Below are 12,028 nucleotides of genomic sequence, written 5' to 3'. Positions count from 1 at the left end.
TTATTATTACCACTAAATATTATTTTGTCTAAAGAATAAAAAGACCTTGCTTCTACCCTGCTTTTTTTCCTAGATAAAGTTAGCTTCTGAAACTCTGAAACTGTATTTTTAAACAATTACTTTTTAAACAATTTTAATGTGCCACAATGTTTCTAAGTTTCTAATATATTAGTTTGGTTGGAATATAAGATATCTTACTGAATGATAATTTTTTGTATTTTGAGTTATATAATGTTTTAGGGCCTTGATAATGTAATATTTGAGAAAGAATAGACTTTAAATAGGAAATGTATTTTCTTATGAGACTTTATTATTACACAAGCAAAAAAATTACATTAAAAATATAATTTGAAAAACCCAGTAATAACAATGAGGAAAAAACATGGAGTAAAAAAGCCAACATATAACTTGAAAGGGATTTTTGAAAACTGTCACAATATTATCCATATCCTCTTTGTCTACTAAAATATTACTGAAGACTACAATGTTTTGAAGTAAAGCATTATATCAATTTGAGTAACTAATACTAAGAAATGCTAATCATATAATTTTAGTGTCAGTCTGGGTTTTTTTTTTTTCCCAAATTAGAACAGCCATTGCTACACTTGGTGTTCTCTAAAGGAATATAAATACTACCAAAATCAATGTTCAATGCTTAAAGGAGAAATATGAGACACTGACATAGTGAATCTTTATTCCATATCTTCTTCCATGTTGCTCTGCTCCAGGACATGCATTTCTGTTTCAGGTAATAACCCATATTCATTCAGGAAAGATTCCACATCCCCAGTAAAAAATTCTTTGGCAAACTGTTCAGCAACACTAATGAAATTGCTTATGAGTTCCCCACCTTTGTAGACGAGCAGTGTGGGGAGTACATCTGAGGAAAAGCGGTCCCCAGCGCCTGTATTAGAAGCTTTTATTTTACAAAACTTGACCGTAGGGTATTCGGCTGCAAGGCGTATTAAGCTACTGTTTAGAGCATCACAACCCTTAATACCATCTTCATAAATGTGAACAATGATTGTGATTATTTTCTGCTCCTTTTCAATGGTTTCCAGGAATTGCTCCCCAGATTCCAGCTCATAGACAAACCCATATCTAGGCCCAAAACTCAGCTTCTGGTGCATATCCTGCATACACTGCCTACGGTATTTACGAAGGCAATTTTCATCTTCTTTTTCTCTGTGGATTAGCTCATATTCTTGAACGCTCATCTGGAAGTAGATGAAAGAAATGATAGAGATCATTCAGTCAGAAATTTATATTCCTTATAATACCAAACCCATTCTCAACTTAAAGAGTTTGCGTTGGCTGTCCCCCCTACCTCCTGAGATGGCCTTCTCCTTCACCTCATTTGTTCAAATGTCACCTTCTTTGATTATTCTACCTAAAAGTGTCCCTGCCCCATGGTTTCTGTTCTTTATGCTGGTTTATTTTTCTTCGTAGCAATAAACATTACTTGATATTATAGTATATGTTTATTTGTTTCATTGTTTAATATTAGTTTTTCTAACTTTTATGCCGTTTTGGGGCAGAATTTAGTGTCTGGCACATAATAGGGGTTCAGTAATTATTTCATGATTAAATACATGCATAAGTATTGCTAAATATAGTTGAGCTATGAGATGGTCATGAAATGTGCCACTTTGGGTGAAAAAAATCCAGCAAGGTCTACTCTAGGGTGACTTTCATAAAAGTGTATACACATGCACATGCATGCACAAGTGCCTGTACACGCACTTAAATGTGTTTCCAACAAATGCCTTTGGACATTATTGTCTCCTCCACAAAAGTTGTGAAAAAGATTTTTTCTTATCACTTACTAATTTTTTTGGAACATGTAGGATGGAATTTAAGAAAGACAGCTTTTACTACTATTTGGAGCTCACCAGATTAGCCAAAAGACCAGCAGCATCACCATTACCTGAGAAGTTCTGGGAAGTGCAAATTTGGGGACGCCACCCCAGATCTACTGAATCAGACTCTGTAAGTGTGAGGCTGAGTGAGACATGTTTAAACAAGCCCTCTAGGTGATTCATATGCACTGGTTTAGGCTAAAATGAGAAAAGACCTAACTTCCATCTTCCAAGACAGCTACTTTTCACTGAAGCTGGAATATAAAATTACCTGCAGAGCGTTTCTTAATAGCTATGTCATTATTAACTTAGTCAATAGAATGTTAAACACCCTTTCCCTTCACACACACACACACACACACACACACACACACACACACACACACAGAAGATATAAAGGAGTGATGATGGGACATAGTGTGACTAAGAGATGTGGAGCAGCCCAGAGCCAGGGAAGTTGGACGACTCCCAAATTTATGGAAAATCTACTATGTCTTAGACAATTTACATAGATTATTTTTCTTAATCTTCACAATAAACCTATCAGTTAGTTTTTTTACAGAAGATACTGAGATTAAGTAGAAGTATTTGGTGCTCTCATTATTTCCTTCTCTTGTTTCTTCCTCCTATATTTGTTTTTCTAATGTCCTCATTCTTATTATTGTTTTCTGCTTTAAAATTATCGTTCCAACTTAATTTGTTTTAATCCTAAACATTGTTAAATGTTTTATATAATTTTTAAGTTGCTACCATAGTTCTGCTAATTTAACAGGCTGAACCACAAAATACTGATTTACATATGCGTTTGAGCATTCTTATGAGAACTTGTTCCATTCACATCTTCAGGCAAATAGATATTTAGGCATTCAGATACATTTCTAAAGCTTAACCTTAACACAATATTTTTAATCATTATAATGTCTCACATTTGTATAGCATTTTACATGTTTCAAAATACGTTCTCATTTATTTTCTCTTCACATCCCTTTAACACAAGTGGAGGAGGTATTGTTATAGTTCCTCAGATAGGAAAATTTAATTGTCTCATCCACATCACATAGTGACTCAGTGAAGGAACCAAAATCTGAAAACGAGATCTTTTTTTTTTTTCCACTTCCCTCACAAACATTTTATTGCATTAATTTTTTTTTTTTTGGCTGCTCCAGGTTTTAGATGCAGCATGAGCACTTCTTAGTTGCAGCATGCAGACTCTTAGTTGCAGCATGCATGCGGGATCTAGTTCCCTGAACCCAGGCCCCCTGCATTGGGAGCACAGTCTTACCCACTGGACCACCAGGGAAGTCCCTGAAAATGAGATCTTAGATTTGAAGATTTTTTACAATGGCCAGAAGCCTAGAACCAAGAATATTTCTGATGCACAGACTGTCTGTTGACAATCAATATACAACAATCAATATACAACTCATATATGCTGGTTTGGAGATAAATAAACCACTAAAGTGATTTTTCCCCACAATGAAAATCACCTTATGGTTTCTTTTAGTATTTCTTTAGTATTGCTGTTGTTTTTATGTAAATAATATGTGCTAATTATAAAGATTCAAAACTGAACTAAAAGCTAAAGGAAGGAAGTAATAAATACTGAAATTTTACCACTCTGATACTCTAAGATAATCTCCATCAAGATTTTAGAGATCATCTTTTCATGTTTTGCTTTTTAATGTATGTATGACATACACATTATATAATAAGAAATAAGTGAGAATTTTTTAAAATGCTGCTCTTAAAAAAATCATGGATATATTTTTTTCATAGTGTGGCTTATTCTGCTTACCTTTTTCCTCCTCCTTGGAAAGGAGGTTGAGAACTGTCAACCAATCTCACCCTTCCTGTTAACCAATATTGTCAATTTGGTGAGTGTCTTTCCATACTTTTCTACATACATGCTCATATAATCATAGAAGCATAAACACATATACAGTGTTTGTTTTCCATTGCTCTAGAGAATGGGATCATATAACTTTAAATTCTCTGTATCTTGCTTTCTCATGTTGTGGAACTACCTCTAAGTCAACTCATGTATTTGTAACTCATTCTTTTAACAGTTGCCATGTATTTCTTAGTATGGGATGACTTTATAGGCATAGGCGTTTACTGCATTTCCTTTTTTTTTTTGCTAATACAAACAATACTAGAATAAAAACACCCTGTAGATTATTTATTTTTGATTTCTTCTTATCTTACCTTTCTGCTGAATCTTTCTTTTGAGTCTTTGTCATCTCTACTCTGAGGAGAAGACATTTGTCTGAGAATCTCCTTCTTGCTGGGTGGGAATGAATTACTATCTTCACTCTCCAATTTAAACTTTCTCCAATCATTTATTACTCCTTTGGGTCCTGGAGTAAAATTTAAAACAAATTGTTTTCCTTTTTACTTTCAAAAGGACTATTTACACAATTGATATTTGTATAAGTATTGCCATGGGAATAGACTTGCTATCTTCTATATCAGAAAAATTATCTTATTTGGGCTAGAAATTTCTGACTGCCTTGCTCATAGAAATGTTCTCCCACATTAATCTTGTTAAGTGGGTTTTGACTAAGAATCTTTCTATAACATCTGTGTTAATGAAAATACAAATTATGCACTTTGAGCTCTTGGAAAATACTGTGGGTAAAGGTGTTAAAAAATTAGAGTATAGAGAGGAAACTAGAATTTTAGAAAAATAGTACTATCATTAAATAAGAAAGAAACTTCAGCAATAAACTAAAATTGGAAGCACACTATTAACAAAGGAAACTAGGATATGGGGGGAAACAGATTGAAATGTTATCAAGATCCAGAGAACAATAATGACAATAGCACTTAAAAGACAACCAGTAAGAGGGAAGCCTGACTTCAATTAAAACTAAAATGGCTTTAAGAAATTTATTATATAACCATTCAATTCTTTCTAAGATCCTAAGAATCTTTTTACAAATATAGAAAAGATGGAATTTTCAGATTTAAGAATATTAATTAAATCAAGGATGATCCAACTGAAGTTCTGATGTTCAGTTGCCCTGATAAATAATAACAGTGTTTGGAAGAAGGTCTAAATTCTTGAAAATATGGAGTTTTAAATATCCTTCACTAAAACTTAGCCATATCCATACTTTAATATTGTATTATGTATGTAGATGTATTCTCTCTCCCACATATTTCTAATAATTTTTATTTATATAATAATAATATACAATTTTAATATAAATTTATTTATATTAATTATGTTCAGACAATCGATGTTTTTTTACTTATTTGCGTAGTCTTCATTTTCCAGATGTGTCTTCTGCATATACAAAATATGCATGTGTATAGCATGCGTTTATGTGTGAAGAAAAGAGAATCCCTTTTTTTCCTCTTTTTTTACAAATGGTAGTATATTATTCACACTTCTGTTCACTTTTCTTTTTTTACTTCATAATATATCTTAGAGATTTTTTTCACATATATACATAAACATCCTTTTTAAAAAATGGCGGCATGGTATTCTACTGCATAGATATTAATTTACTTAGTTTCTTATTGATGTAAATGGTTGCTCCACATTTTTTCTCTGACATATGATTCTGAGTGAAGAATCCTGCACATACATCTTTTTTCCTCTCTGTGCAGGTCTACATATAGGTAATGGTAGTAAAATTGCTTGGTCAAAAAGCATGTATATTTCTAATTTTAATATTGCTAAACTACCTTTAAAGAGGTTGTACCAATTTACACTGCCAGCAGTAATGTATGAGTATGCCTCTTTCCAAAGTGTGATATTAAACTTTTTTACTTTTACAAGCCATGTGAAAAAAATGTATTTCACTGTATAGTTCTAACTTTGTAAGTGCCTATAAAATTTTTTTTCTAAATAGTCTAGTCTATATTTTGCCCATTTCTCCGTTTGGTTGTTGGTTTTATTCTTATTGATTTGTAGAAATTTTAGTATATATTAGGAAATTCACCCTTTGTCAGTTAGTTGCAAATGTTTTTCCTCAATTTGTTAAATTTTTTTTGGATTTTGCTCCTGGTGACATTTACCAGACAGCAGACATTTGCTTCCCCCCCTTCCTTCCTCCCTTCCTCCCTCCCTTTCTTCCTTCCTTCCTTCCTTCCTTTCTTCCTTCCTTTCCTCATTTCTATAGCTGAATTTATCAATCTTCCTTTATGGTTTCTTGGTTTTGTGTCATACTTAGAAGGTATTCTAAACACTGCCACTATGAAATTAGTTTTCATGCATTTTTGTTTAGTACTCATATGAATTCATTCAAACTCAAATTGACATCTAATTAAAACTGTTCTAAAAGTATTTGATTTCACATTAATTTATCCAGTCAAATATTTTTTAGATGATTCCATCAACCCATTCAAAGGTACTACTTAAATTTCATACTGAATAGTGGCAATAAGAACATTAGAGATCTCCAGATCTAATCTTAATTTTATAATTATTTTTTTCTTTTAACTTTGCTTACCTGTGTGTGTGGCCTGTCCTTCAGAGTCTTCCTCCAAACTTTGCCTTTTGGCCCCTTCCATTTTAGAGATTCAGATTTGATATAATCTATAGGATAAACAAAGAAGTAATGACGACAGATGAATTCTAGGAGAAATATATGTATATATTCTGCTGCCAGGTTCCATGTAAGTTAAGGGTCATCACTAAGTGATGCAGTGTTTAGTTTTCTATCTACCTTGTAAAAGCACATTAATTTAATATTTGTGTCCTTAAAGATATTTGGACCTAAGAATTTTACATAATTTATAGTTTGTCTTTTTTTACTTAAAAAGCCTTCAGCTTGGGTCTTTGTACTTAGTAAACATTATTTATTACTGATTTTCTTTATTATTACTGTTTGTTACTAAATTTCATAAAATTACATTCTAATCATTTTATATAAAAATAATGTTTTAATTAATAATAATTATATACTTACTATGAACACTTGTATGTGCCAGGCATTGTACCAATCATTTTATTGTGTCAAAAGTCACTTAATTCTCACACAACCATGTGTAGCAGGGACAATTGTTAATGCCAAGTGAGGAAGGTGAAGGACAGGGAGTTTAAGTTTTACTTGCCTAAGATTACATAGTAAGTGGTGGAGCAAGGATTTGAATCTACATTTGATTTTAGAGCTGTCTTAAAGCATTACACTATTAATGGAAGTTAAGATACTGTATCATTTTTTCTCAGTGTGATTTGACAAATCCAGCTTCTGAACTGGCATTAAAGAACTATGATCTAAGGAACAGTGTGATTCGAAGCCTAACACTATAACTTCTCTCCATACCATAAAGCACATTTTGGTGACGTTACCCACCAAGCAAATGAAAACAGCCAGTAACTATGCCTACAGAATTTTGAGAAGCTAAAATTTGTCACAAAATCTATCAAAAGCACATGGAGTTTTATTCTTAGGAAACTCCCTGATGCCTTCATGTAGAACCTATTTATTCTTAGTTCACATTCAAATCCAACTTATTTGCCTATTTATTTTTCCTTTATCTGGAAAACTCTATTATACATACTAACACATTCCCCAAGAAGGTCCATATAGTTGTGACTTTCTTGAAATTTTCAAGTCAAGGAGGGTATACTGACAGGGGATATGCTATCTTTTTACTCTTTCTCCTTCTTCTACCCTTTCCCCTTTGCCTCTTTCTTTCAAAGTCAGTTATTTTTAAATTAATTAATTAATTAATTAATTTTTGGCTGTGTTGGGTCTTCATTGCTGCTCATGGGCTCTCCCTAGTTGTGGCGAGCGGGGGCTACTCTTCGCTGCGGTGCTCAGGCTTCTCATTGCAGTGGCTTCTGTTGTTGCGGAGCATGGGCTCTAGGTGTGCAGGTGTCAGTAGTTGTGGCACACAGGCTCAGTAGTTGTGTCACACAGGCTTAGTTGCTCCATGGCATGTGGGATCTTCCCGGACCAGGGCTCGAACCCCTGTCCCCTGCATTGGCAGGTGGATTCTTAACCACTGTGCCGCCAGGGAAGTCCTCAAAGTCAGTTTTAAACAATGATATCACCCAGCTTATGCTTTGATCCCATCTTAGTTTTTTGTTGATAAACACTGAGCTTGGCCTGTTTGGTGATTTCCCAAGGCACAGAATGGTAAAACAGAGCTCTTTGTCTTGATTCCTTTTTGGCTGGGACTTCTGCCCCCAACATTTGGACTGGTATCTTAATTTTATTGTTTCCCTCATTACAGTTCCTACCCAGAATCACTGGAGGTCAAAGGTCTTTGCCAATTTGATTTGCCAATTTGAACAAGAAAAGACTTTTAAGAGAAGGCTGTCAAGGGAATGCCAGTCCATTCCACAGTATTTATGTAGCTATAAATGTAATAGAGAATTTTAAATCTGAATGGATTTAGTAGTGAAAAAGAATAAAAGAAAATGAAAATAAGAGAAAATGGAAATAAATAAATGTTGGACAAAAGAGGCTACTTAATTACTTAATGCAATTATTTAAAAATAATTTTTACATCTAAGAAAAATGAGTATTATAAGTTTGCTTCAAAAGACCACTACAGAACAAAGTAATGGAAACTATTTCATAACTTCAATAGCTATTTAGTCCCCAGAAAAGTAGAGACTCAAGACAGTCTCTTTTATTTTGCAAAAGTAGATTAATAATTTGTGGTAGCTACTATTCACAATAAATATAAATAAGTTTAAGAAAACCTAAAAATAATTTTATTTCAAATGGTGAAGAGACAGAAGCATAGCTTATTTCTTGACCTGTTTCTTGCCAACCTAGTTGGCAATCTAGTGGAGAAAAAAAGAAATTTCACTTTTCAAAAAGACTTTCACCAATTTCAAGGAATCCCTTTACTGAAGAGATAATCCAGTTACATGGGGGAAAACCTGTTTCATTGATTGGATTAGCATATGTTAAGAATAGACTATGGGCCAGGCATTCCCCTGGGCTCTGAATTACATGAAGAACAAAACTCTTCTAGTATGGCATTCACAAATACTAAGACTGAAGTCAGCTGGGTTACCTATGTAGTAAAAGACAGAGTCTGTTCCTTACCTAATACCTCCATTTGAGTAAGAGTACAAAGATTGGTGAAATTTACTACTAAGGGAACCAGTCAACAGAGACAGAAATTTGAAGAAAAATATTAAAATATGAGGCATATTTGCTTGCACTGCTTGAAGACACTGTAGAGGAAGACACAAGTCTATTGTAATTAGTTATTGATATATTTGACCTGCCCACCTGTTAATATCCCCTGTCATTAACTTACTATGGAGCTTTCTGATTATCTCAAATAATTTATCTTCTTCAAAATTTGCTTTAATATCCTAAAATTAATCCAGTTAGTATTTGGAAGGTGCTCAGATGCTTACACATAGTAAGTGCTATATAAGTCTGTAAAATAAAATAAAAATACATCTTTTACATTTCTATCTTTTATGTTTCTATATATAATGTAACAGTCATTTAAAAAATATGATCAATATTTGGCTTGCAATGGTATTATTAGTGGCTAAAAAATTCCATGTCTGCTTTAGGTTAAAGGATTTAAAGTAACAATAGGATTATTACAAGACTTTGGGTTATTGTAAACACATGCTGTGTGATTGAAAATTAGTGATAAAGTAGGGCAAGAAGACAAAATAATCTGCCACCTTCCCCAAGATTTACTGTGGTTCAAGAGTTACTGTATTTTCCATATGATATATTATAAAAATCTGTGATGTTGTTCCTTTTTGATTTTAGACAGTTATAATACTGTTTCAATTAATGAAATCTGTGTTAAGTAAAAATTGTGTTTGGATGACCTTTGACAGAATGTCACTCACTCAAATGGGTACTACCAAACTCTTTTTTTTAAAAATATCTTTATTGCAGTATATATAATTGCTTTACAATGTTGTGTTAGTTTCTGCTGTACAACAAAGTGAATCAGCTATACGTATACATATATCCCCATATCCCCTCGCTCTTGCACCTCCCTCCCACCATCCCTATCCCACTCCTCTAGGTCGTCACAAAACATTGAGCTGATCTCCCTGTGCTATGCAGCAGCTTCCCACTAGCCATAAATTTTACATACCAAACTCTTCAAAAGTAAAAGTAAAGTTAATATTGGTGAGAAATATAGTTTAAAAGCATAATTCTACCAAGTTAGTGTTTATTTTCCTCTTAGTTTAGGATTTTAATAGTAGTTTAAAATAATAGCTTATGTGGGATAAGATTTTTTGAACTTTGTCCTCAAAACTCTAACACCTCCCATCCATGGTTTAGTAATTATTAAGAAATAAAATGACACAATTTAAAACAATTTTTCTTTTAGTTCCTGTTTTGCACATAATAGTGATAATCTAGAATAGAAAGGAAGTAAGTAAAATTCTTAAGTATTTGTTTTAAAAAACTCTCTAAAATCCCCAAATCCACCCCTAAAATATTTCATTATCATCATTATTCTTGTTCACATGATACCGTGATGATGACATTTGGTTATCATTTCATATATGTTGATCTAATCTAATCAGAACATCTAGTTTAGAATTTACTGTAGATTCTCAGTGTTGCAGAAGAGCTTTGCTTTCAATACTAACTGTTGTAATTTACTGGTAGGTTTTCAAATAGTGGGCTCATCTCATCACTGTACCTTAAACTGATTTTTCTCCTAGCATCCACAGCAATTTATAGAACTTATTTTTACATGCTTTACTACTGTAAGTTCTTCCAGGACAGAGACTAGTCTTCACTTGTCATTGCCTTACTTCTTATAACTGTTTCACATGTTATAAAAAATCCATAAATGACAGCAGCAATTTTGAAAGAATCTAAGTGCTAGGTACTTTATACACACTGTTTTAAATTTTCACAGAACAATTTTCCTCATTTTTCAGATGTGAATTCTCAGGCTCTGGGAGTTTCAGTGACTTGCCAAAGTTCAGAGAGGTAGTATGGAGTAGATAGAGCTAAATTTCAAATCCAGGTTTCTCTGACTTTCAAATCTCTAAAATACTTATTTTTTCCACTATGCCATCACCTATTTAATAGCATGCTTAATGAATGAATGAATGAAACAAATCAACCTAATTTTTGTATAAGCATTAAAACCAAGATGAGAATATGAAAAATAACAGATCAATAAGTCACCATGTCCTTGTTCTTTGAGATAGTGTTTATTCTAATGATATATTTCTTGAGATAGTATTTACTTAAATTATGTTTTTCTTGAGATAGTACTTATATGAATTATATATGTCTGTTTTGGATTAAACCTCATTCAGTTATACTAAATGTAATAGAAGAGTCTATTTATTTCAAGTTATCTGAATTAATTCTAAATGACTGATAATGACTGGAAAGTTAATACAGAAGACAAAATGGCTTTGCCTGCTGTTGGTTCTTGACAATCATACATACTGATTGAGAATTTATCATCAATCCTATGTCTCTGGATCACTCATAAAAGCAAGTGTAATAGGCAATATACAACAATTATGTATCAAAATAAAACTACAAAACTCTCTTTATAGAACTACTCTTGCTTGTGTACCAAAATTAAGGAAATGTTACACTGAGCTTTGTGTGGAGATTTGTGCAACTAAGTGAGGTACTTCACTCAAGGACTCACCTCAACCTTTTTAAAAGAATTAATTCTGTACTCCAAAGAATGACATTTGAATTTTTAAATGTAATTGAAGTAACAATTCTATGGCTTCAGCAATCTTTAAGATCAATTTCTAAAATTAAGCCTGTTTCTTAGTCCTGTTTTTATGTAGCTCAACTTTTATATAAAAATCTTCTCAATGTGTGGCATATCTTTGGAAACTAACACTTTAGTCTTTCAAACTTTATGCCACTTTTCTATTTGTCAAAACTCACATGTAAACATAGTTTCCTGGTAACTGAGTCTTCTTGGGCTGCTATAACAAAATATTACAGACTTTGAGCCTTAAACAACAGAAATTTATTTTCTTACAGTTCTGTAGGCTATAAGTCTCAGATCAAGGTCTGACAGGGTTGGGTTCTGGTGAAGCCTCTCTTCCTGGCTTACAGACAGCTACCTTCTTGTGTCTTATATGACAGAGAGAGAAGGAGCTCTGGTGTCCCTTCTTGTTAGGACACTAATCCTATGGATCAGGGTCTTACCCTCATAACCTCATTTAAACATTAATTACTTCCTTATTAATTACTATCTCAAGATACCATCACATC

General features: G+C 32.9%; 1 protein-coding gene across 1 annotated transcript; it reads right to left on the bottom strand.

Annotated features, from left to right (window-relative positions):
* Window positions 1-692: 692 nt before the first annotated feature.
* PDC (phosducin) lies at window positions 693-6,380 on the bottom strand. Its single transcript, XM_061185612.1, has 3 exons — window positions 6,320-6,380; window positions 4,065-4,216; window positions 693-1,217 (listed from the first exon to the last, which is right to left on the bottom strand). Exons 1-3 carry the CDS (start codon window positions 6,378-6,380, stop codon window positions 693-695), a joined length of 738 nt encoding a protein of 245 aa, XP_061041595.1.
* Window positions 6,381-12,028: the final 5,648 nt, after the last annotated feature.

Source organism: Eubalaena glacialis, chromosome 3 (genome assembly GCF_028564815.1).
Source record: "Eubalaena glacialis isolate mEubGla1 chromosome 3, mEubGla1.1.hap2.+ XY, whole genome shotgun sequence".
Lineage (NCBI taxonomy): Eukaryota > Metazoa > Chordata > Mammalia > Artiodactyla > Balaenidae > Eubalaena > Eubalaena glacialis.
This window is presented reverse-complemented; position numbering and strand designations above follow the sequence as displayed.

Coding starts and splice junctions, on each gene's coding strand:
- PDC (XM_061185612.1), bottom strand. CDS start 6,380: ATGGAAGGGGCCAAAAGGCAAAGTTTGGAGGAAGACTCTGAAGGACAG. Junction 4,217..6,319: donor AGGACAGGCCACACACACAG/GTAAGCAAAGTT, acceptor ATTTTACTCCAG/GACCCAAAGGAGTAATAAAT. Junction 1,218..4,064: donor AAGAAAGATTCAGCAGAAAG/GTAAGATAAGAA, acceptor ATCTACTTCCAG/ATGAGCGTTCAAGAATATGA.